General features: G+C 50.0%; 2 protein-coding genes across 3 annotated transcripts; both read left to right on the top strand.

Annotated features, from left to right (window-relative positions):
- The first annotated feature begins 135 nt into the window (after positions 1-135).
- Positions 136-16,289, top strand: DDI2 (DNA damage inducible 1 homolog 2). 2 transcript variants are annotated; one of them, XM_066564068.1, is made up of 10 exons: positions 136-273; positions 4,672-4,801; positions 5,768-5,998; positions 7,846-7,972; positions 9,763-9,890; positions 10,416-10,544; positions 11,273-11,376; positions 11,762-11,951; positions 16,032-16,094; positions 16,179-16,289. In XM_066564068.1, exons 1-9 carry the CDS (start codon positions 136-138, stop codon positions 16,046-16,048), a joined length of 1,194 nt encoding a protein of 397 aa, XP_066420165.1. In that variant the 3' UTR covers positions 16,049-16,094; positions 16,179-16,289. The 2 variants fall into 2 exon arrangements, with proteins under 2 accessions (XP_066420165.1, XP_066420164.1); XM_066564067.1 differs by lacking the exons at positions 16,032-16,094; positions 16,179-16,289 and adding an exon at positions 14,092-14,181.
- RSC1A1 (regulator of solute carriers 1) lies at positions 16,133-22,400 on the top strand. The gene has a single exon (XM_066564066.1). It carries the CDS (start codon positions 16,211-16,213, stop codon positions 18,062-18,064), a length of 1,854 nt encoding a protein of 617 aa, XP_066420163.1. The 5' UTR covers positions 16,133-16,210; the 3' UTR covers positions 18,065-22,400.
- Positions 22,401-25,462: the final 3,062 nt, after the last annotated feature.

Raw genomic sequence — 25,462 nt, 5'->3', positions numbered from 1 at the left:
CCTCCAGCTCGGCGCTCCCTGATTGGCCGAACGGCTCCGATTGACGTGGGCGCCTGACCGGCGGGGCGGGCGCTTTGCGACGGCGGCGCTTGACGGCGGTGGCGGCGGCGGGTGCGGGTCCGGGCGGGGGCGGCCATGCTGCTCACCGTGTTCTGCCTGCGCCGCGACCGCTCCGAGATCACCTTCAACCTGCAGGTGGACGCCGACTTCGAGCTGCAGAACTTCCGCGCCCTTTGCGAGCTGGAGTCCGGCATCCCGGCGGCCGAGAGCCAGGTCAGGGCCTGCCCCGCCCCGAGCGCCGCGGAGGGCCCGGCCGGTGCCCCCAGGCTGGGAGCGGCCGTGCCCCTTCTCCCGCAGGGTCGGGGTCTGGACTGGGAGCGGCCGGGTCCATCTGGGATCCGCCCCGGCCATCCAGAGTTTGAGGTTGTTTGGGGCGGCGGGTCCCTTCCGGTCCCTCCCGTCGCGCACCTTTGGGGTTTGGGGGGAATCAAACCTCGCTTTTCCCTCAAAATCCGCTCGGGAGAGGGCTCCGAGCCCCCGGTGCCTGAGGGTGGCCCCTCCGCGAAAGTCTCGGTCCGCGCCCGCCGCGCAGCTGAAGGAGAGAAGATAATGTGGGTTTGTTTTGGTTTGTTTTATGTTGAGGTTTCGGAGGAATTTGATGCTTCAACGGGGCAGGAATTGGAGCGAGGGGAGCAGGAGTCAGCCCGCGGGGGAGGTGGGGGCCCGTGGTGTCCTCAAAGCCCGGGAAATGGGGCTGAAATGTTCGGGAAAGGGTTTATTTATCCCATCGAACCCCTGCCATATCTGGGGCGGAAAGGGCGCATTGAGTCTTTTCGTCCCTTTTTTCCACACAGGTGTGGGGACCGAACAGGCACGTCCGTGTGGTTTTCCCAGCAAATATCCCTCTCCAGCCCGGATCCAGGGCTCGCTCTGTGCCAGAACACGGGGGAGGCAGCGTGTGGGGGCGGCTCTGGGCCATCTGTCTGGGCTTTGCTCATGTTTTGGGTTCAGTCCCGCGTGTTTGGCCGTTCCTCCCCGTTTGTCCTGGGCAGGGCGGTGTCGGCTCCTTTCCTCGGCGCCGGCCGTGCCTGGCAGAGTTTGTGGAGTTTGGCGGTGGTGGCTTTTGCTTCCCGAGCCTTTTCCCAGTCTAAATTAACAAAGTGTTTTTCCAGCCAAACCGAGATTAGTCAGCGCTGGAAGAGCTGGTGCAGGGGCAGCCCCGGGGCTGTGGTGTCCCTCACCCAGCAGGTTCCCGATGTTTGGCTTTCCCTCTGCCGTGGGAGAGCCTTGTTTTCTGGAATGGGAGGTTGGTGGTGACAGGAAAACAGTCTCAGAGCAGGGGCAGGAAATCCAGGTAGGGTGAATTCTCTTTTAGGAAAAAAACTCTTGATTTTTGGCAGTTGTAAAGGGAGAACCCACCTCACACAAAGGTTCCCAGCAACCCTCCCGTGGCTGTCACAGGCACCAGTGAGTTCCCAGGTCTGGGGACAACTCCTGCATGGGGGACTCTGCTGTGGCTTCGACATCTCCAGGCATGAACTGGAGCATAAACTCCTCACTGTCACCTTTGTCCCTTGTGTCATGGTGACCTGCAGCTCCGGGTCTGGTTTAGGGTAGCGAGGGGTCACTTCTCTGTGTGTTTTTGGTCAGGAGCTCCCTTGTTTGAGTTTTTCCAGCCCAGCTGACCTGTGTGGGGTTTGGGTGCTGCCAGCCCCAGGCGAGGGGAGCAGCGCTGCGCTTTTGTAGCCACCTCTGCTTCCTTCTGCTCATCCATCTGCCACCCGTGCATCATCCTGAGCCGCGTCGTGCCGTGCTTGCCAGGCTGTTATTTGTCACTCCTCTCTCTTCTCTTCCTGCCTGGTGTTTGTGAGGTGTTTTGAGGACCTTCAGTGGGGAGAACACGTTGGACATCAGGAGGAATTTCTTCACAGGAGAAGGGTGCTCAGGCCTTGGCGGGGGCTGCCCAGGGAGGTTTGGGGTTCCCATCCCTGGAGGTGTCCAAGGAAAGCCTGGACATGGCACTCAGTGCTCTGGGCTGGGGACAAGGTGGGGATTGCACCTGATGATCTTGGAGAGCTTTTCCAGCCTCAGTGATTCTATGAGAAACTTAAAATATACAAGTTATCAGAGAGGCAGCTCCTTGTGTGGAAGGATTTTGCATTGTTAAATCACAAATAGGCAGTTTTACATTTACCAAACTTGGCTGTTTTCTACCCTTTTTCCTCAGCCAAGGTAAATGTTGCATTGAAGGTGCTATGTTGGCACTAGAGAGGATGAATTTCACTGTAAGGGTCATGCAGGGTGGAGTAAACCACTCAGTATGTGGAGGAGGGTTAATCCCAGCCTTGTTCTCTGCTGGTTTGGGCAGTGAATTCTGGGTGCTGCAGTTTGGGGTTGGGCAGGGAGCTGTGAGGTGTCCAAGGGACGCTGTGGGCACAGGTCTGAGATAACAGAGGGAGCTGCTGGTGGCTGTGGTGATAAGAGGAGCTGGGCAAGGCAAGTGGAAATAATCTGACTTTGCAGTCTCCTCCACACACCAAGGCCGTGGCTTTCTGGGAGAGGGGACAGGAGGCTCTCATCAGAGCCACGCTCTTCATTCCTTCCCCTCATTTATTTTCTCTGCGTGCCCTCCATCTGTGCCATGCTCAGGAATATTTGATGGGCCCAGGAGTTGGCTTGATGGATGGCTGCAGGTGGTATCCAGCACTCCTGCCTGGGGTTCCCTGCTCCACAGGAAGGTTCTACCCTCTGGCACTGTGCACAATGAATCCATGGTGCCTGCATCCCTGTCTGAGTCACCTCCAGAAGAACCCGTGTCTGGTGCCTGCCAGCCAGCAGAGCTGCCACCAACCAGACAATCAAAAGGCAGCAAAATCCAATCAGTTTGTTTTAAGAGTGGGGCAGAATGGGTCAGCAGTGGATTGATCTGTGCTGCTAATGGACATGGCGAGTGCCAGGCGCTTAATTCATTGTCTGGGATGTAAGGCTGAACGCTCATAAATCCAATCCCAGCAAGATGACAGAGGTAAAGCCTCACTTAAACTGATTAACTCGTCTCTTCCAGAGTGTCTGCGCAGGGAATGTGCCATTTCAGATTTGGGTGTGCAGCTGGGATTTATGACACGCTGGCTGTGCTGTGGCGGTGCTGCCTCAGGCCGGTAACGTGAGAGGCTGTGCCCGGCTCTGCCAGCACCAGCTGACCTCGGTGGTGCCTCTGGGCTCTGGGGTGGAGGCCACTCACTTTCAAATCGCTGCCCATGGGCCCTGAGAGGGACCTGGGGTGTGAGGCAGCGCTGAGGCTGCACACTCTGGTGGAGGGGAGGAGGCAGGAAGCTCCTGCCTGCTTCCATCGTGTGCAATTCCCCAAATCTCTGACTGCTGCCCCATGAGGTTCTGGTCATTTGTGTTCCTCCTGCCTTGTCTTGCCTTGTACTGCTGCTGCTGATGGGTCTCCACTGCTGAATGCTGCAGGGAGAGTGTGTGTAAGATGTTGGAGTTGCTGTAGTGTCAGCCAGACCTGAAGACAGGTAGTGATTGTGGTTTTGGATCTGCTCCCTGTGATAGCATCAGGCAGAGCTGCAGCCCGTCCCTGCCAGGACTGCCAAAGCTGCTCCCACGTGGTTCAGCCAGCCCCAACCTGTGGCAAACGTGTTGTTGCTGAACTGGCCTTTCCCAGCCCCAAAGAGTTTGGCTAAACAAGGTGGTATTTGTGAAATTTGATCGTGTGCCTGAGGGGTTTAGGCCGAGTTCTCCATACTCTGGGCTGCTGCCAGGGCAGGAGGTGCTGGGCTGATCTTCCTGGTCTCACTGTGCTCCAGTGACAGCACAGAAACCTTCATGTTGCCAGATGCCATTTCTGGGAGCTTCTCTTCCAGGCTTATGTTACGTTTTGGGCTTTCCCACAACTTAGGGCTTCTGTAGGTATTACAGGTCTGATGTTCATGGAAATGTTCCTTGGGGATTATTCACCTTTATCTCTGTGTTTTTATGTTTAGTCTATGGAGCCCTTGTTAAAGCAGGTTATCAAAGTAGAAATGGATGTGACTTTGTTTTTTGTAGTCACAAGAAGTTGATTCCCTGCATGGACTGATGGGAGCAGAGCTTTGAGTGCTCTGGGCCTGGAGAGTTGCATCACTGGAGTGAACTGGAAAGCACTGAGCTAATGAATAAGGTCCCTGTAAAACTGGTTATTCTGGGGAGCTGTGTTGTGGCAAGAGGCAGAATGATGGATGTTGGGCTGGATCTACCTGGATTGGTGCTGCTGGCATGTCTGCAGTTGTCCAGGGTCAGTGGGTGCTGACTTGGGGCAGGGAACGCTGTAGAAAATGCCTGTGGCTTGTGTAATCGTGGAGTTTGGAGTTTGGGAATGTGGACAGACAGTCCTGGTCAAGACTTGCTTCCCTCTAATGATCTTGGCCTCTGATCAGGGGAGACTGGCCCTTCTCCATGGTGCCACAGCTGGATTTTGGCAAGACCAAGCCCGTGTTGTCCAGGCAGGAGCGTGTCGAGGCCCTGCTGTGCCTGAGGCCTGTGAAGACATCACACCTTCCCTTCTGACGCTTGAGATGGATCCGCAGGATTTATTGGAATGGTTTTTTTCTTCTCCTATAACGAAATAACATCTTGGTCTTGTTTTAACTTCTTCTCTGCCTGGTGGCTCTCCTGGCACAGATCGTTTATGCCGAGCGGCCGCTGACCGACAACAACCGGTCCTTGGCCTCCTATGGCTTGAAGGACGGCGACGTGGTGATCCTGCGCCACAAGGAGACGGTGGAGCCACGGCCTTCCCTGCGCTTCCCAGGTGAGACAGGCCCGTGCCAGCTCTGCCTGGGCCTCAGGGATTCACCAGCACTGCCCAGCACCAGCTCTGGCAGTGTCCTTTAGCACAAAGTGCTGAGGGGGGGAGGCTGGCTGGGGTGAGACAGGGGGGCTTGTAAGTGACCCAGAGGCTTCTGATTCAGTGTTTTATTCTGAGGAAGGCAACACTATTTTACTGTTCCTCTGGGGAAGTGTGGAGGCAGTGAGGAGGTGACTGGTTCAGAACAGGCTTGGTAAAAGTGTGTGAGTTTCCTACAACCACCAGTTCCCTTCCTGCTGGATTTGATGGTGCAGATGTGCATGGCTCAGACCAGGAACAGCCTCTATGGATGTGTGTCCTGATCCTGTCCTGTGACAGATTCCCTGAGAAGCCACATCTTGCCAAACCCAGTGGCTTAATCATGTGTGCATGCCAAAGGCTTCTCCAGGAATGTCTTCAGTGGAGCCCTGCGCCTCTGTCCTGCCTTGCACAGCTGCTCCTAGCAAATCTCAGACAAAATATCCCTAGGAAAGGTGCCATAGGCTGAGAAGGGCGTGGGAGCATTGCTGAGGTCCTCATCCTGCCTCAGCTGGAGGATGGGTACCTGCAATGCAGGTCTGCAGGACTGTTAATACTTTTTTTTCCCCCTGCTTTTTTTTAACCCAAGAGACTCTGAAGTGCCTCAGAGCCACTGGGTTTAGCCCTGTAGTCCCTCCATGAGGAATTCACGTTTGTTAAGCAGGGAATAACTAGTCAGCAAGTGCATTTCGGGGGATTAGAAATGGGGCAGACAGGTGAGACCAGTTACATAAATGAGCCAGTGTTGCTAACCCAGTAACCCGGGGACGTGGCTGTGCTTCCATCACGAACTGCTGCTCTGCTGAAGCATTGAGGGCAGCTCTTCCTTCCCGTGCTTTTCCCAGCAGAACTGCAACCGTGAAGCACCGACACCTGTGCCCTTCCTTTCAGGTCTGCCCAGGATCGATTTCAGCAGCATCGCCGTTCCCGGGACATCCTCGCAGCAGCCGCCGCCCCCGGCGCAGCGGCCGCGCCCCTCGCCCCCGGACGCGCCCTCGTTCCCTCAGGGCCTGGACAACCCAGCCCTGCTGCGGGAGATGCTGCTGGCCAACCCCCACGAGCTGTCCCTGCTCAAGGAGCGCAACCCGCCCCTGGCCGAGGCCTTGCTGAGCGGGGACCTCGGTGAGCCGGGGCTGGGGCTGGGCTTGGGGCGGGGTCAGCTCCCGTCAGGGGCAGCCCCGGGGGTTAACGGGCTGGGGTCTGCTGCATTCCTTGATGAAAGGTGCAGATAAAAGGTGCCAGTTGAGAGCGCTCGAGGCAGAGGTCCTCCATTTCTGGGTGTATTTCTCCTGCTTGCCATCTTTAATATCCTCTTTAATATCTCCTATTCAGAAATATAAGAGGCACAGACAATTTGGATGTCTGTGAACACAAGTGACTCAGCTCCTGATTTTTACACTAAGATACTCCTTACTGCACATTTTCCAATGAAGGTGGTGTGTTTGCTGCATCCCAGCTGGGACTCAGCAGAGAGCAGCACACTCCAAACCCAGCTCTGTCCATAGTGACCTTGTGCTGTGGAAGTGAACTGCAGAAAGGGAGAGGGAAAAGAACAAGGAAATGGTGTAGGAACTTTCTCAATAGAAATAGTCATAAATGTGTAGGTTTCTGTTAATCTTGGAAGTGTCTGTGTGTTTTGGGCACAGTTGAAATCTCGTCCTTTGCTTCTTCTGTAGCTGATGTTGGTCCCTTGTTCTTCCTGTGGTGAAAGATTTGAACTCTGGTGTCCTTTAGGTGTGAAAATAGAGGAGTTTTGGGCTGCAGTAGATGAGCTCCTGAACCTCTGCAGGATGTTTAGTTGGGAAATAAATCCTGTTGAGTGTGGAGAAATAAATGAAGAGAAGAAGCTTCTAGCAGGAGATTTTATCCACTCTCAGGGTTAAATCTGAGTGATTTTTCTCTGTTAGAGGAAACCAGAGAGGAACTTCCATGGACGTTGTCAGCCTGTTCTGTTTTTAACTCTGCCTTTAGCTCATATCCAGAGCTGAAGCTTTTTTTGCACTCTCAGGCTTTTTCATGCATCTTGCTGGGAGTTTTTCCCATCACCTTAAGCAGGGGTGCTGCTCTTGGCACAGGAAACCAGAGGTTAAGCCCAAGACACCCAGAACTGGCTCCTCTGCTGCTCTGCCTGGTCTGTGGACATCAGGCTTTGACCCAGTTGTGCATTTTCCGTCCCAAATTGCCGCATTGGGCTGTCAGGAGGAAGTGGTTTGGGCTGGTTTTCCCTTGCTGTGCTGCACTGCTGCTGCTGGCAGTGTTTGGGCACAGATCCAGCTCAGCTCCAGCTTGGATTCCCAAATATCTGCAGAGATCCGTGCCCTGTGGCTGTGCTGGATGAAGGCACCTGCTGTACAAAAGCCTGATTTCAAAAATCCAACAGTCAAATATACCCAAGGCCTCCCTGAGCACATAACAGCCTTTGAGCCAGAGCAGCTTCCAGGGCTGCCAAGGCCTTTTGGGGACGTACATGATCCCATTCAAGTAGTAAAACATGGCCAGAGGCCATCTGGAAAGTGGAAATCTAAAAACTGTGATCTTAAAATGTGCATTTAGACCTGGCTAGCACCTCCTCATTCCAGTGGTAGGCATTCAGCTTTAGGGATTATAATCTCTGGTTTTGCCACGTTCCTTGGGTTTGAAAGGAGTTTTGTCATTAGCCTTTGTGTATTTTTTTAAATTTTTTCCCCTATATAAGTGTATGTGCCAGGAAATTGAGTTTGATTGTGCAGTGTTTGGGTAGGAGCATGAGGAGAGCGAGCTCTGTCCAGTTGCTTTTCATCTCGGCAGGTTCCCAAGTTTGCCACCGATCCTCTGAGGTCCTTCCACGCTGCCCTCAGAGGAAGCTTTTCTCTGTGTGCTGCTGAGTCTATTCCTCAGCTGGCATCAAAAGAAGCATTTGCTGTGCCAGAATTTGATTTGCAAGAGTAATTTCCAGTAAAAAGCATTTCTTTCTCTCCCTGTTCCCGCAGAGAAATTCACCAGGGTGTTGCTGGAGCAACAGCAGGACCGAGCCCGGCGCGAGCAGGAGAGGATCCGGCTCTATTCCGCCGACCCCTTTGATCTCGAGGCACAGGCCAAGATAGAAGAAGACATAAGGTAACAAACCAAAGTGGCTTGTAGGCATTGGGGTCCTCTCTGGGGAGAAAAAACTGCTCTGTGCTTCCATCCATGGTGGTTTTTTTCCTCAGAGAAGGCAGAATTTAAGCACATTCCTTGTACCAAGGAGTTTGTTTGCAATGCTCTGGGCCACCTTTGCACGTGGGAAGGTTGGGATTTGGGAACATGGAGGTGCACCCCATCCTTGAGATGTGTCCCACTGAGATCACAGAGTGTTGTTCCCTGTGAGGGTGGGGAGGCCCTGGCAGAGGCTGCCCAGAGAAGCTGTGGCTGCCCCATCCCTGGAAGTGTTCAGGGCTGGACAGGGCTTGGAGCAACCTGGGATAGTGGAAGGTGTCCCTGCCCATGGCAGGGGGTGGCACTGGGTGGGCTTTAAGGTTTCTCCCAGCCCAAATCATTCTGTGACTGTGTGACACGAGGTGACAGCACTGTTATCTGTGCTCTGTGTGTGTTGTCTTGGAGCTGCCTGAGCTGCTTCACTGGAGCACTTGTGGAGAGCACATCTCCTCTTGAGGCCGGTGCCTGGGGCGTGTTTTGAAGCCAAGAGCTGGGCTGGCGCTGTCTCCCAGCTGAGCTCTGCACAGCAACAGGGCATTGTTCCTCCCAGCTGCCCTCGAGATTTGGTTTTGCATCCTGCTAATTGTTCCATGTCTGGCTAATTCACTGATGAGAGGCTCTGCAGAAATGCATCCTGCTCATCAGCTCGCTCCCTCTTGCTGCCTTCCAGATGTAATTGTGTTGGGCTGAGGCTTGATTTCTTCAGCTGAGTGGTAAATCCTGGAGTCGGTTCATGGCTGGTGGTTTTCCCCTGATAACAAAAAGTCTGTCTGCTACAGACCCGTTGTTGGTCAGAACCAGAATTCACTGGTGGTAGGAGTGCTCTCACATTGCCACTGACAAGGTGTTGGTGCCAGATAAAGACCCAGAAATGCAGAAAATAGATATTTGTAGGGAGTGAAACATTCTCAGAGGCACAGGAACGCTTCCCTTCTTCCTTAGATGAGGGACAGATAAAGGGGATGCCCAAGGTTCTGCAGCTGTTTGGGCTGAGCCATCCCCAAATGTCACACCCCACTCAGTGAAAAATGAAATGGCATCAGAATTGAAGTCTTTTCCCCTTTTTTTGGGGAGATAAAGCAGTTTTGGATGCAGTCACTACAGATGCCCATCACTTCCAAGATTATCCTGGGGCTTTGAGGGATTTCTTGAAGAGCATTTTTTTTTGTTGGCTTGAATTTGCACCAAGGGCTGGTGCTCATGGTGGTGTTCTTTCTGCTATTTTGCTCACCTCCTTCCTTTCCTAGCCTGGAAAAAGAAAGATACCAGGGAAACCTGAGGATTTTAATGTTCAGCTGCTGTGTGGGATTCCAGTGATGTAGCTATTGGCAACACCTCCATGTACCCTCGGCATGACTAATGAATCCACAGGTTTTTTCTCTCAGTTCTCCAGGTTAACATGGACATCAGGGTCCTGTTGGCAACACAAGGCTGTCAGGAGCTGAGGTGTGAGTTAGGCAGGGGTTGGAAGGGGCAGTGGCTGCTGGGGAGTGACTCACTGTCTCTGCACTCAGCTGAGATCATTCCTAGCAATCTTCAGCTCCCAGCTCTGTGCTTCACTAAGGAAGAAGCCTTTGCTGTGGTTTAAATGTGTGTTTGTAAGGTGAGCAGCAGTAGGTGGGATTTCCAGGTCTGTCTGTGAATCAGAGGGATGTTACAAGGTCTGGGTGACAGAAATTTTGGTCTTTCTCTCTCTTCTCCACAAAATTCAGGCAACAAAACATTGAAGAGAACATGACAATAGCGATGGAAGAGGCACCCGAGAGCTTTGGGCAGGTGGTGATGCTCTACATCAACTGCAAAGTCAATGGACACCCCGTGAAAGCCTTTGTGGACTCAGGTGCTTTCTCCACACTCTCCATCACTGAGGCCAACAGTCAACATTCCAGTAGTTTCCCCAAAATATCCTTCAATAAAGCAATGCATGACAAGATTTTGGAGCATTTTACTGAACCCTGAGCACAGCCTGGTTGAGCAGATTGTTGGGATAAGCAGTGTGGGAACACCCTGGACTAGGGCTCCTGGGAGAGTTTCTGGGACTTCCATGCCTGGAAGGTCTCTGCCATGTGTGTGTGTCTTACCTCATTTTACAGACTGGGAGATTGCACACGCCTTTAACGTGGTAGCTCCCATCCACATCCTGCAAGGAGAAGTTCTTGGGTTTGTTCCATCCCTACAGTAATGGTCAGTGCTGACCCACGTGTGGGCAGCCAGGTCAGCACAGTGGGATTCACAGGAAGCCTTTATGCCCTGGGGCAGGTGGGTTGGTTTCCCAGCCTCTGAGTGCCAGATTTTAAGCTCTTCAGGAGAAAATAAAAGTTTGTGCTGAGCCATGAGGATTTAACACGAGTTCTGTTGCTGGTAGGTGCCCAGATGACCATCATGAGCCAAGCCTGTGCTGAAAGGTGCAACATCATGAGGCTGGTGGATCGGCGGTGGGCTGGCATTGCTAAGGGTGTTGGGACACAGAAAATCATTGGCAGAGTGCACTTAGGTAAGTACTGGCATTTTTGGGGCAGCTTTAGCAGGGGTTTGACTGCATTTCCTGCAGTCTTGGCACTGAGGATCGGTGCTGTAATTGCTAGGAGCTCCTGCAGAGTAAAATCAAAGTGCATCTGAAATGTGTTTGTTTGTCTTGGGCACAGAACTCTGTCTCATTTAATGCTGTAACACTTGGGGGTGAGGGAGTCCCAGCTCCTGCACACACAGAGGACACAGGACACGTTCTCTGGGGGCAAAACCCGAGTGACTGTGAAACACCACGACCTTCCCTGTTTCAGGTGGCACTGCTGGGCAGCGTGAGCTACTCAGGAAGGGTTCCCACACAGTACAGTGTTTGCTGTTCCTTTGGAAAGAAAAGCCTCTGTGCTCTTGTGCAGCTATTCTGGATGGAGGTCCCTGCCCTTATTACCAAAAAATCGATTCTGTTTCCTGTTGCTGCTACTTAGACTTGTGCTCTAATAAACTGTTTGCAGCCCTCAAGCTTGGAGGGTCAGAGAAGCAGTACAGGAGGTTCTCAGGCACATCAGCTTTTAAAATAATTACTCTGGGACCATGGCAGGCCTGGCAGTCCTGGGGCTTGCACAGGGCCAGACTTTCTGTGGCCAAAACGGTGCATCAGAGTGCTGGTTTCAGATTGTCCCAGACCTTTCCCTTCCCAGGTGGAAGAGCAGAAATCAGATTGTTGTGCTGTAGTGGGAACTTCTCTGCCTTGTGTTTCAGCTCAGGTGCAGATCGAAGGGGATTTCCTGGCGTGCTCCTTCTCAATCCTTGAAGAGCAGCCCATGGACATGCTCCTAGGACTGGATATGCTTAAGAGGCATCAGGTATCAGAACCTCTTTTGAAACAGTTACCTGGCTCTTGCAGGTTTAGCGAGAAGTGCAACATAAATGCCTGGCCTGTGAATTCATAGGATTTTCCTGGGGAGAGTTGATGGTGGATTATCTTCCAGGCTGGAAGCACATCCATCATGGACAGCTCTAGGGCATCTGGCTGCTGCCTGGAGCTTTTTCTCTGATCAAAGATGCTCAGAGCTTTCCAACAGAATGATTTATTAGAAATTGAGTCAGATGGGGCCCTTTGGTTAGAGCTGATACCGCTGGCCCACCCTTAGCTGTCCATTGGAGACAGATTGCCTGACCTCGCGTCTCCCTTTATCCCAGGAGCCACCTGGCTCTCTGCAGCCCTGACGTGCGGATGCTCTCTTGCAGTGCTCCATTGATCTCAAGAAGAACGTGCTGGTGATCGGCACCACGGGCTCGCAGACCTCCTTCCTGCCCGAGGGGGAGCTGCCCGAGTGCGCGCGGCTGGCGTACGGCGCGGGCCGCGACGACGTGCGGCCCGAGGACATCGCCGACCAGGAGCTCGCAGAGGCAATACAGAAATCCGTAGAGGAAGCAGGTACCAGCAGGAGCTCACTTGGAACAGGAATCTGTGCATTTTTTTCTGCTGCATGTCAGGATGTCTGTGAGCAGTTCCCCTTCCGGCTCCTGGGAGCAGCAGCAGCCAGTAAAGAGTGGAGAGAAGGGGCTTTATTCCTGCTTGTGGCCTCTGAGTGCACTTCTCTCTTCCTTTCTGGGCTGCAAAACCTGCATGGAGGCATTCAGGGCTGTTAGCTGTTGATTTGGTGCTCTCCCTGCAGCTTCCCGCCTGCTCTGGTTTCCTGGCCTTCAAGCTGTGGAGGTTAATGGTTGTCTGTGGCTGGGATCACATTGTTGTTCCCGGCAGGGCCGTGGCTCAGCTGTGCTGCTGCTGCTGCAGCCTCGTGTGAGCACAGCTTTGGGGAGGCTCCCAAAACCCTGCTCTTATTGGCTGCACCACGTAAAAATAGAGCAGCTGTAGCAGTGACAAAAGTTCATGACAATTTTTAGAATTCGCACTATTTCAGCATTTTTCCCTGGAATGATGCTGGTGCCCTTGGAGGGGGAATTGCCTCCTTGCAGTTGCTCAGAAGTTCAAAAGCTGAATTCACATCCTCAGCCTTAAATATGACCTGCAAAGAAAACTTTCACCCTCCTGCAGTTTTGTTCCCAGTGTCCCTAGAATCCAAATGCTGCACAGATGGCCACATGGAGTTTTGGTGGCTGCAAAATTGAGCAAAGTGATTTTATTTTCAGCCAAATAGCTGAAAGCTGAACTATGAGCCAAAATCAGTCTGAAACTCAAATTTTCTGTTCAATTCCTCCCTTAGTTCAGCTTTTAGCTGAAGGGAAAATTCATTATTTTTTCCCTGTGTTCCAGAGAAGCTGTGAATACCTCAGGGTGTATTCCTTAAGCCTTTTCCAAAACTTTTAAAGATAACATTTTATATCCAAGAGTTCTCTAGAGACCTTGGAGTTTTACTGCTCATTTTTCCTCTGAAAGAACACAGTAAATTCTGCTTCCTACACACATGTAGAACTCTTTGCTGGGTCAGATTTAAGCTGATCAAGTTGATTTCAACATTTTGCTTGCTAATATTTTAAGGCTCTGGTGTGCCCATATTTAAAATTGAAATGAGAAAAAAAGATTTAACCATATATTATTATATGTATATTTATATATCTATTAGATACTAAAATTTATATATATTTATATATATATATGTATCTATATATATATATATATCTAGTTGAAATGCACTGAAATTTTTCTTTAACACCTCCCAGTTACTGTTGCACAACCCAAAGAGTAACAGTTGGTTATAAATAACGAAGTTGATAACATTAAGGGGAGCACGGGACTGCACTTATTGCTCCCTTTGGCCCATTTTCTTCCATCCTAAGAATATAAGTTTTCCAGAAATGTAAAAAACCTCAGAAGGAAGGTCTGGCTTTAATGAATCAGTATGAAATAGTTTAAATGTGTGACTTTTCTAGCCAAATTTGAATGTTTGTTAACTGAAGTTGCAGCCAGCAGAGAGAAACACAAGCACGGGTTTGACCTTGTGATGGGGTTTTGATGTTGCTAAAGGTCAGGCTCAGGAGCCTGGGCTCTTGTCTGTTCCCACAGCCTGGGAGGTGTAAATATCAGCTCTTTCCTGTGAAAACCTGGAGCCTGGTTAGCTTTCAGAATATATTTCCACTTTGAATGAGGCTTTGCAGATATTATGGTTGGTTAAATTTAGTTCTCAGTTGAAAGAGAACTAAATAACAAGCAAACCTCAGCCCAAACTATGAGTCTTTACAATAAAAGTATTTCAGACAAGTTTTTTAAACAGAAAAGTGCCTGAAATTACTTAAATCCAAGCTGCTTATGTACCACATATGGTTCTAAGGACCATGAGGCTTTGTTCAGGCTAGTCAGCACTTGGACACTTTCTGTTGATGCTGAGCCCTAGAGGAATGTAAAAGATTTATGGGAATAGGAAATCCATTTTGTGTGTTCACTTAGTGCCCATAGAACACCGAGGCACAGAAGTGGCTCTTGTTCAGATTGACTGTGACAGTCCTGACAGTTCTAGACACAGTTCTAGCCTCTGGCCCATAGGCTTTTGTTGGCTGTATCCTAAAATGTCAGCACATTCCTTTTTTCTCTCTTCCAAAACTTGAGTTGCTGCTAGGCGGTACCAAGAAAACCAAGAAAGGAAAAAACAGAAAACGGAAGAAGGACAGAAAGAGAATGTGATGCAGCTCCAAAGAAGCTCAGCTCCCCACAACACGTGTGTTCTTTTATAACTGGAGCAATTTTTGCTGCCTTCCAGGAGATGGTACAACACAAATGGCTGCCTGCACCTGGAGGCTATTAAAGTGCTTGTTTTGAATGCACCTGGATTATCCTTGAGCTTTATTTAATCCCCTGAAGTCCACTTTAGGGAGCCTCACGATTTCTGTCAGCTGCTTTGCTGATGGTTCAGCATTTATGGAAGGCAGCTGAGGTGGTGGTGGGGTTCACTGAGATCCAGGACCTCCACATCCTTATTTACCTCTGAGGGCTTGATGCTCTTTTGTGCCAGTTTCCCACCACTGGGGAACTCAGTGATCGTGGAGGATTTACAAACCTGGCAGCAAAACTGGAGCTGTTTTGCTGAGGAGGAAGTGTAGCCAGGCAGCTCATCCCACACACACCTTTTCATCCAGGCAGCCTCAGTCCAAGTCAGTGCCACCACAAACAGCTCAGGCTGTTCCTGGTACAGAGAGGAATTAATCCCTGATGGTGCACTTTGTGGGGAAGAGTTTGTTCCTGGTTTTAGCTGGATCAATATCCCTGGTGGGGCTGGGACTCAGCTCCTGTGCCTCCCCCAGGGGAAGGATGACACTGAGGAGAGCTTGGTGGAAAACCAGCTCCTGCTGCTACCTCAATGCAAATCCCTGATGTGTCTGATCATACCCTAATTAGTGATCCAGCAGGTCAAAAGACAGTTCTGCTTCCTCCCTGAAGGGTTGGTTTGGGAGCAGAGACACGAATGTAATCATTCCACATAGAAACAGAAAGGATCCCTCTGGTTTTCATCCATATCCTCTGTCACAAAGCTCTTTGCCACCCTTAGGAAAGATGAGCAGCAGGGTGGTGTCCCAGCAGGTACTGCACTGGTTTTAGTTACCAGAGAATAAAAGGAACAGAGAACAAAAGGTGAGGACAGGCCCGTTTCTGTTGTGTTGTGGAATTCAAAGGGAATTGTGGCTGGAGGTGTAGGCATGGCAAGCTGTGCCCCAGTACTCCTGTAAAAAGAGACTCCAGGAAAACCAGTGGTGTGTGTTTAAAACCACTGAGTTTGGGAAGGGAAAGGGCAGCAAATCACAGAGCACAGAGCCTGGGTGTGTGATCCTGGGCTGTGGGGTCAGGACAGGCATTCCTGCAAAGGTCCTGTGAGTGATTTAACGAGTGCTGGATGCTGATACATCAGCGAGATCAGACTGTCAGCAAGATAAGGTCACTTAATCTCCCCTGATAACTACAGCCAGTGTTCAGTGCTTCTGATAGAGATCTGCAATTCATCTGCTCCCTGTGAGGACAAGGAAGCATCAAGCTGGACTTGACTTTTGGGTTTTCTCCTTTGCTTTGCTCTTCCCAGCCTTGGGCAGCAGTTCTTTTGGGGGATTTCCTTCCCCCTACAATCTGTACGCTTCCCTTTAGCAGCCAGCTGGTGTTTGGACACCTTCTCTCGGGTCTGATGGCACTGCTGGGAGCACAACCCAAGAACTGTGTTGCCATCTCAGTTCCCTTATCTCTGAAATGTGTCTCCTGAGTATCTCCAGCCAAAGGCAGAACAAACAAGAATGGCACAAGACACATTGTTACATTGTGTAGAGTTTACCAAGTGTCTAGTGTGACCCACTAGCCAGTACAGACCAGCCTTTAAATTGTGCTCTGGCAGAGTTATTCTTGCCTCGATGTGCCAAATTTGCCAGGCAGAATCTTTCTGGGAGGCAGGAGCTCCTGCAGCCTCCGTGCCGTTGTGCTGGACAGTCAGGAGGGGAGCTGTGCAGGACTGTAACCATGCATGGTGTGTGCTCTGAATGCTAACACGAGTTTGGTGTGTTTGTTTCCTAATCCAAACAGAGCGTCGGAAGCCTTGATGCATGTAGTGTGTGTTTACTGCAGCTGGAGTGGGCCACAGACCAGGTATTTAGAGCTACCCGTTCCAGTTTGTGCTGCCACGGTGCTTCTGCTGTGTCCTGACTGCTCCTTTCCTTCTGTCTTCCATAGAGAATAGTGACAAAGAAACTACCTCACTGGAAATGCCCTCATTACCAGCTTCTGATGGGTTTCAAAATCCAGTCCAGTCTTCAGGACTAAATTCCAAGATCTCTAATCCCACAAATCAGTTACTTGATCGTTCTGTCTCTGCCCCTGCTTCAATTTGCTCATCCGAATCCAGCCTTGCAGAGCCCATTGATCCTAGAGCCGTCAAGACTTCTGACTCTTCACCTGATCACCAGATAACCCCAGAAAAAGAACATGCTCTGGTATTACAGCATCATTCCAATAGCTCTTCCTTGGCAAATAATGACCCCTCTCTGCACACCGGAGATGGAACCTGCTCCAATCCAGCTTGCCTTTCACAGAAGACACTCAAAGAAACATTTAGTGCTGACATTTTAAAGGAATGTAATAAAGAACAAGATCGTGGTCAGGAACATCCTCTGGAAGTGACAAAAGTCCATTTGGATGACGCTGCTGCCAAGCACAGGCAGGATAAAGATGTCTATCTGTCTTCAAAGCAGGAGCAAAAACATGAGCTTCCCACAGACCATCGGATGTGCAAAGAGCCAGAAAAGGAACATCTTGAGGAGCAAACTGAGACAACTGACCCAGAACCTCCTTGCTGTGTTGGTGGGGTTGAGAAACCTGCTGTGGCAGAAGCCAAACAGCCAGAAAATCCTCCCGTGGAAATGAGAGATGAACTGGAGAGAGCAGGTCTTTCCTGTGTGAAAGGGAGTATCCAACTGTCAGCCTCCTTTAGCCACGTGCACACGGAAGCCGTCATGGAAATAGATGCAGTGGAGCAGGCTGCAGCTGAAGCACAGAGCTCAGCAGGGCAGCAGAAGCAGCAGACTGAGAACAGACATATTTCCAACCTGAACTCGGAGGCCCTCTCCATGGAGGTGGAGTTGCTCAAGTCTCCATCCTCCTTGAGTGATCCACTTTCCACCAGTGATGTCCTGCAGTCTCAAAGCACTGGTGAAATTCCTGCAGAGTATCACGAGTCGGCTAATTTGGCAGCAGACAGCTCTTCCCCCTCCAGCACCCAACAGCTGGACATGGATGCAGGAAAACCTTCAGAAGAGCAATGTTTCCCTCTAGCATCAGCCTTGAAAGAGCTTCACAAACTCTTGGTTATCAGTCGGAAAGGAGAATGCAAGATCCTTGCCTCGGAAGAAGTTTCCCAGCTGGAAACAGTTCAGAGAGAGCCAGCAGTGCAGCAGAAGGGACTTCCTGAAGGTGAGCAGAAAGGCTTGGATCCAGCCAGCCAGGAACAGAGCTGTTCCTTCCCTGAGATGAGGTCTGAGGGTGGAGAAGCAGAGGGGAGCCAGCCTTGTGATTCTGGCAGAGAGCACATCAGCACTGGGCCCGTCAGTGCTGGGCAGCCTGTGCTCGGGGCAGGTGCTTTAGAGAGGCAGAAGGGTTCAGGTGAGAGCGATGTGGGCGTGCTGGGTTCTGCAGCCACCCCTGGCCAGCAGCAGAGCCCAGAGCAGAGGGAGGTTTTGGCAGGAGGTTCTCAGAGTGCACCTAGTCCAACTTTGGAGCAGAGCACGCCTGTTTCCTCCACACCTGCTTCGGGTGAGGGAGCACCACAGGATACTCAGCGCCTGTTCACAGGAGCACCTGGGAGAAGTGGCAGTGCTGCTCCTGCAGGTCCATGGCCCCTGGGTGGGAGTGAGGAACCACTGCTGAGCCCCCCAGCTGCTTATACCAGACTGACTGAAGCAGGGGCTTCTTCACCCCCTGCTTTCCCCGTGGCTGATGTCGACCGGATCCTTGGTGCTGGTTTTACCCCACAGGAAGCTCTCCAGGCCTTGGAACAAGCGGGTGGAAACGCAGATCTTGCTCTTCTCATTTTGCTAGCCAAGAGCATCGTTGTTCCCACGTAACTGTGGAAGAGGGAGCTGACTGGGGGATCTTTTCTTCTACAGGAGTATCTCAATTACACACCACAATGGACGAGCAGAATGTTGAGCCAGATTTTTATAATTATTTGCAGCCAAAGTAACACATCTCTTCTGTTTCACTTGTTAGATTTGGGCTTTGAAAGGAAAGAAAACATCCTTGCATTGTGTGGACAGGATAGCTTTTAATCATGCATACTGGATTAAAACTACTAGTTTTATTTAAATGTACGATTTTAGAATAACCTCCAATGCTATGAATAAAGAGCAGCAGCCACTGTGCTCACTGCCCTGTCCAGCACAAAGCAATTTGTGATGGGAATTGGCCATACATGCACAGGAGGGAGGTGCACACTGAGTCCAGTGTAGACTCTGGATGTGCTGCAGCTCCTTGGAACCCAACATCCAGCTGTTGAAATTATTCTGGCAGCTACTAAAGGTGTGTAGATGCTCCTGGATGTGTAAGGCTTTTGCCAGAGGAGTGAGGGGTTTTTGGGGAGCGTGGGTTTTCGTGTGTGCATGGGGAAGGCTGATGCTTATTTTTGCCAAACCCTTTTATGCTTTGATTTAGAGTTGGACTCAATGATTCTTGTGTGTCCCTTCCAACTCAGAATATTCTGTGATGCTCTTGGGCCAGTGTGTTCCAGTTTACAACATGGGGATAGAAGAAGGGAAGGGATAGAATTTGGTGCTACCAAAACTTACAAGATACATTTTAACTTATTTGGAGATATGCTGGTATTAACTATTATAGGGATGGGGGGGTGGGGGGTGAGGGAAAAAGAGTATTTACATTTTTTTCTAGCCTTGCCCACATCATGTTTTTCCTCATGCAAAAAAGAACAAGCTCAACCAGTTTAAGGCTAAACCTTAATGATGAATTTGTTTAACAAACCAACTGTGTGTTACGGCTCTAAATCTGCCTGTGCCAGGGGAGGAATGAACTTCATCTCAGTGGCTCCACACAGGGCTGTGATTGGAAGAAGGAAGAATCTGCTTTGCTGTGCTTTGTCTGGATGGCTGGGGTTGGTTGGCCTCGTGGCTGTGAATGCCATGGCTGGGGGTGCTCATCTGACTCTGACACCTCCTCAAGAGCGAGGGCTCCCCAGCAGGGTCACAGAACAAATGCACTGATGTGGCTTCTGCGTTACAACCATCGTGGCCTTCCGGGATATCTCTGGTGAGTCACCTGAGCAGTGAGGCCTCACCGAGGCTGCGCTGTAGGAAGCCCTTTCCAGATGCTTTTTTGAGGGGGAAGAACTCCTTTGTGATGCTCTGCAAAGCCCCAAAACTCTGTCAGGGCTGGGGAAGGGAAAGGAAGGCGTGGCTGAAACAAAATTTTAAGTAGGAGCTTTGATTCAGTCCCACTTGCAAATCTCAGAAGTGGCTTTGTGTTTGGTGTTTGTCTTGAACTTGACACGTTGAGCTGAACCTGGAGCAATGGCTCAGCAGCACCAAACACATTTTTGTTCATGGCTTCCATGTGGTCTTGTGGTTGTCTCAGGCCTATGTCCTGGTGTTTGTGTTCCCTGTTGCTTGAGCAGGTCTCCTATGTGTGTGCTGGGCTGTTTTTATGCAGGTGGCATTTAAAAACAACACCGATTTGGTTTCATCTGTCACCTCCCAGGAGTTTGTGCTGTCATTGAGTGCTGGTGTCAGATTTGCCTCAGACACTTGGGCAGCCAGGAGATCCTTTGGAGTAATAAAGGGCTTTAAGGCATTCTGCTGTCAAATGGAGCTTCTCCATGAGCTGGGACGGTACCATCCGGACCTGGAGCTCCCAGACAGGTTTGGCTGACATCCCTCCATTCCACCATGAGGGAAGCAGTGCTTGGCTGTCTGGAGCAGCATCCAGTGATTCACTTGAGGCTCTGCTCAAAATGAATTACTGGGGCCAGACTGCAGCTTTCTCATCTTCACTGGGCAGGTGGTAGAGTTACCCCTGCTGAAGGTTTGGTTTAATATTCTCCTTCCCATGAGCACCTCAGATCAGCAGAAGCCCCTCTGTGAAGGGCAAGCTTGGGCTGGTACAGGAGTACAGTGTCAGCAGGTCTCCTTAGAAGCCTTAGGAAATAGGATCTCTCAGATCCATTCCTGTCTGCATCTGGTTCACCATCAGAAGCAGCAGCAGTGAGGCTCCCAGATCCAGAGCAACCTCAGATGGCTGAATCTGCTCCTGAATCACACTGCAGGGCTCGGTGAGGTGGCCCTGGGAGCAAAGTAACACAGGAGCCAGGGCCAGGTTGGCTCTCTTGGATGGGGGAGAGCTGAACCTGCACCCTTTGCCTGTGTGTGGATGTACTGCCAGCTGCTTGGAGCAGCAGATGTTGGCTACTCAGTGTTTGCCACTCAGTGTTAGCCCCTTGTATCACTCTCTCTGTTTCAGAAGCTGTTGCTCAGCTGGCCCAAGTGGTGCTGCTCTGCACCAAGCTGGTGACAGGCTCTGCTCTCACGGCCACGCTGACTTAGGCTGCACATAGAGAATTTATTCTATAAAAGCTTTAGAGCATCAGCCAATCTGCTTCAGTGCTCAATTTTATTCCTTGTCAAATATAAGTTTTGAATCCTGCCCTTCTGCCAAAGCTGTATGGAAGCATTTATCCATAGTGCTAGAATTCCATGGGTAACTCTTCCCAGACTGCTAGAAACAAACCCTGACCCCCAACTGATAAATATTTCTAAAACTCTTTTATCAAGTAGGTCCAAGCCTGGTGATTTAAATCTCTTCATTTCCAAGCATTGCTTTGAGTGAATGGCTATGTGCTGCTAAATTAGTGAATAATTTTTTTAGGAGCAAGATCTAGTATAAAATTGGGGCAGTGGTGAGTACTTCAGGTTAAAATAAAATGTAACAGAATGTGTGCTTAGCCAACACTGTCTGAAAGTTGTCTTTGTTTCAACGTGTGTCCTCTCTGCTGCATGCGCACGCACATCCTCTGTTCAGCCTCCAGCATCCCTTCACTGCTCCCTGTGCTGGCCTGGCCCTCAGAGTGGGAGTGTTTATAGGAGAGGAGGGATGGCAGAGTGCTGTGGCTGATTGGCTACAGCGGGGGATAGAGGTGCCACCAACAGCTCTTCAGGTTTCCAAGGAGCCAGGTATTCCAGCCTAAAATCAGGCACTTTGTTCTTTTCTCTTCCCCCTCCTCATTAACCACTGCTGCAGTGTGTCCTAAAGTCACATCACTTAACAAAGGGATTTCACCATGGCAGTCCAGCTCTAGGGAGTAAAGCAGTGCTCTGAAGCTGCTTTGTAAAGCTGCCAGCACCTGTGGGGACCCATGTGGGTCTGTAGAGCTCCTTTCTGGGTGTGCCCTGGAACCACTCCTGGTCTCTGAGATTTACTTTTTTCCTTAAAAATACTGAAGGAATTCACTTGGCCTCTTGGTGACTGTGTTTGTGTACACGAGGCCACAGGTGAACACAGGGGTGATGTTTAGTGGAATCCCAACATCTGGAAGTTTCTGGGCATGGGTAATTCTGACAAGAGGGGGGAATATTCCTGATGACTGTCCCTGGCATGTTTACCTGCTGCAGGACAGAGCTGAGCTACGCTGTTACCAGGACAATCTGCCTCCTTGCTGTGTATGTTTAACTTTCTATGTAGACACTTGGTCTCCAGGACTGTTAACCTTGTATGTCCTCCATGTTCCCCTCTTCTGTGTCTCCCTCTTGCTGTCTCCTCTTCTCAAAAGTAGCAATATTTAAGTGTACTTGCTGAATGCTCAACTTCAGATCAGTTTTCTGTAAAACTATGCCATTGATGAACAAAAGGAGGAGCAGGTCCTAGAGGTTGCTTCACCAGACTTGGACTTCCTGCCAAACGGCTCCCCAGAACTCTAACAGAAATTCAAAGAGGAGAAATCCAGAGGTGTTTCTGCCTGCCTCTCTCGGAAGTCAGCTTGGGAAACGAGGTCAGTATCATGTCCATCATTCCCCTCTGAGCGCTCGAGATTTCTTCCTGCACTGTGTAGACGAGGCTGAGTCCGTGATCCGAAGCGCAGCGGTTTGGGTCACACTTTGACTGATGCTTCAGAGTTTTACAGACTCACGTAGGGAACTTGAGGGAATCAATACTCAGGAATCCTAAAGCTGGTTGTGTTTTGTGTCATTGACTCTTGTGGGCTGAACACGCTGCAGCCTCGCAGGCGGCTGAAGAGAGGAGTGGGTGTGTCATCAATGGGATGTGGTTCTGCCCAAAGTAATACACACTTGATTCTTTTTTGATTTTTTTTTTAATATTGGGGGACTGTTTATCAACAAATTATGTGTAAAAAAAATTTGATATTTAAAAAAAAATGAATAAACACTTTATCATAATGTTGCTTGGTTGGTCTGTCTGTATTTTTGAGGTTGGCAGCTCTGCACTCAAATCCTTCAGTGCTTTTTTTCCCAAAGCCAGTGGATTTTCTGTAACATAAATGCTGCCATTTTGAACAGAGTGAGTAGAAATCTGTAGGTAAAATTATTAAGATTGGGAGGGCCTGAGAATAGACTTGGGAAATTCCTGTATTCCCTTTCTTTGGGGATGGGTTGTTGGGTCCTTCATGGAGGACTTGGAAAAGCATCAGAGTAAACATAAAACTTGGCTGTGGCACTGTCTGCTGGGAAAGTGAATGGGACGCTCCTTGTCTCCTACCTGAATACCTCACTTCCAGCCCAGTTAGCAGATGGAGGTTTATTTTTCTGGTGCTGGAAGCTAATTTCTTGGCACATTAAAAATATTGGCATTTAAAACCCTGGAAAGCTCATTAGAGTTTTAGTTAGAAATAGCTTTTTTGCAGTCCCATTCTCTTAGTGTCACGTAGTAGAACAGGTTTTAGTAGGGAGGCACAGAGGATATTCCTCCTCTGAAACTTGGGGCAGAGTCACTAACCCTAAGTTAGTGACAATGCCCCACAGTTCCTTTTTCAGACCTTTAAAAACTTGCACTTTTCCTTGTAACAGCACTGAGGTTTTGGCCATTTTAAATGCCTGCAAACCAGAGCTGTGGGTGCTGGTGTCAGGTGAGAGACACAAACACAATGGGTTATGATTCAGTGACCGTGACAAACTGGGCAGTGGTTTCCTCCTCACGTGTTCAGAGCTCTGCACGTGATGCTGGTGTCACTGTTAGAGCTAAGTGAGGTCATTATCATGCAAACAACATTTTGAATTCAGCTCTCAGGGTGGGAAAAGGGAAGGTTTGATGTGTGGGCTACTACAGCCTCATCATACATTGGCCCAAGGGTTGCTGCGATTTCTTCTGCTGGGAGATGATTTAAGGATTGAATGCTCTGGTTCAAAACGACTTTGAGCACTTGGGCCTTGTCTGCTCTGCTTGATGAAGGCGGTTTTATTTTGGTAATGTGTAAAAATTGTGATTAATGGCACAGTTGTGTTCATGCTTAGGATTTTCCCAGTCTGAATTGGCCTGATGTCCTGAAGCTTAACAAGGTTAGGTTGTGGCTGCCCCTGGATCCCTGGAAGTGTCCAAGGCCAGGCTGGACGGGGCTTGGAGCAGCCTGGGACAGTGGAAAATGTCCCTGCCCATGGCAGGAGTGGAATGGGATGAGCTTTAAGGTCCCTCCACCCAAACCATTCTGGGATTCCATGAATGGGGGCATTGATTGGCACCCTGAAATCTGCAGCCTTTATACAGCTAAGAGAGGGTCAGGCCCCATGCAATAAATGTGCACTCCAAGTTGGTGTTTTCCTTGGTTATCTTTTGTGGGCCTTTAGGAGTAGAGGTCTCCTAAAAACTTCCTGCAGAGGCCTGGAGTTTAAAAATATCAGCTGGAGGTTCTTTGAGCAGTCACATGGATGCATTAAGAGCAGGAGGGGGATGCAGAGGTGAGCGTTCCTTCATGCAATTTCCTGCCTCAGAGTAGTTCAAGGAATGGTCAGCAGAAGGAACACGACTGAGCCATTGCTCAGGAATTCTGCAGTGCCTCCATCAGCCCCTCTGCAGTCCCATGTCTGAGCACGTGCCTGGTGTGGCTTTGCCAAGGGAAAACACTTTTTGGGCCAGTTTGTCACCAGAATGGGATTTGGGAAATCCTGCTGGCCCACCTGGCTTTTGACTCACTGTGACCTTACACTGATTATCTGCTGTGCCTCATTCCCTGGGGTAACTGGGGGTGCCAGGACCCCCGGAAGTAACCACTAGACTGTGACATAATTACCTCCAGCAACTACTTGTGCTAATTACAAGGTGCTGTGTGCTTGCCAATAAAGCACTGAGTCAAACACAAGGATGTGAGTGGCTGGTGACTGAAATGCCTCCCAACAGCCACTGCCAAAGGAATGTCTGGTTCCCAGTCTCTTTGTTAACAAATGGAAATGGGAAGGAGTTTAAAACTAAACCACTTGTGCCTATGGAAATGGAAGTGGTGTTCACAGGGCTTACTGTTGACTTACCCTTATAACCCAGCAGTTTCTTCCATGGTTTTCCTAATACTTTTTTTTTTTTTCCTCCTGGCATCCATCCTGCAATTCCTGAAGTGTTTCTTGTGCCTCTTTAATTTTCCCCTGGATCACTGGCAGCATTACTGAGGTGCCCTATGACTGCACTGCATGAGGTGGTATCTTGGGAGTATCTTGCACGTAACACACCTGGCTGCAGGGGGTGATTCCCCTCAGTGACTCACTCTGTGCTTCCTCTCTCTCCATCCATGACAAGCACCTGATGGCTCTGCTCCTTGGGGATCATGTTCTCCATGCCAACTTTGGGCTGCAAATATTGAGCAAAAAATTAAAACTTGGGGAGAGGGTGGGAAGCAACCCAGGATGTGGTGGGAGTGGGATGGATCCTCCCAAGCTTTTCTAAGGAGAATGGGAGCTGCCTAAATGCTGGGAGCGGGGAATTTTCCATGTAAATCCATAATTGTGTGGTGGGTGCTTTAAAGGATTATAACCAACTCGTTTTACTCAAAGTAAAACAAATACTTGGGGCATTCAAAACATTCAGGAAAACAGCAGGACACCAGGAAGTCTCTTCTACCATAGAATCCCAGAGTGGTTTGGGTTGGAAGGGACTTTAAGGCTCCCTCCAACCATCATGGGATTACACAGTGTAATCTGGTGCCTCCAGAGCAAGGAGGAATGCAAATGGATGCACGTACCTGCTGGTGCTGTACAGCTTGTTTGCCTTATACTTTATGCTTTAAATCCTAAAATTCACCAGGAAAGCATAAACTGGTGTGTGGGATCTGTTGGGCTGCTTTACAAGCACCTGACTTTAGTCTTTCCAGTGATTTGTTGGGGATCAGGCTTGGGTGTTTCAGGATTTCCTCAATCCCCCCCCATTCAGCAGGAGAGAGTCACCTTCCTCCCCACTTGCAAGACAAGCTCTGATCCTTGGGATCCCTTTTAATGCAATGTTTCTGTATCTCCAGAGGCTGGTGG

This window comes from Molothrus aeneus, chromosome 21 (assembly GCF_037042795.1).
Source record: "Molothrus aeneus isolate 106 chromosome 21, BPBGC_Maene_1.0, whole genome shotgun sequence".
NCBI lineage: Eukaryota > Metazoa > Chordata > Aves > Passeriformes > Icteridae > Molothrus > Molothrus aeneus.
This window is presented reverse-complemented; position numbering and strand designations above follow the sequence as displayed.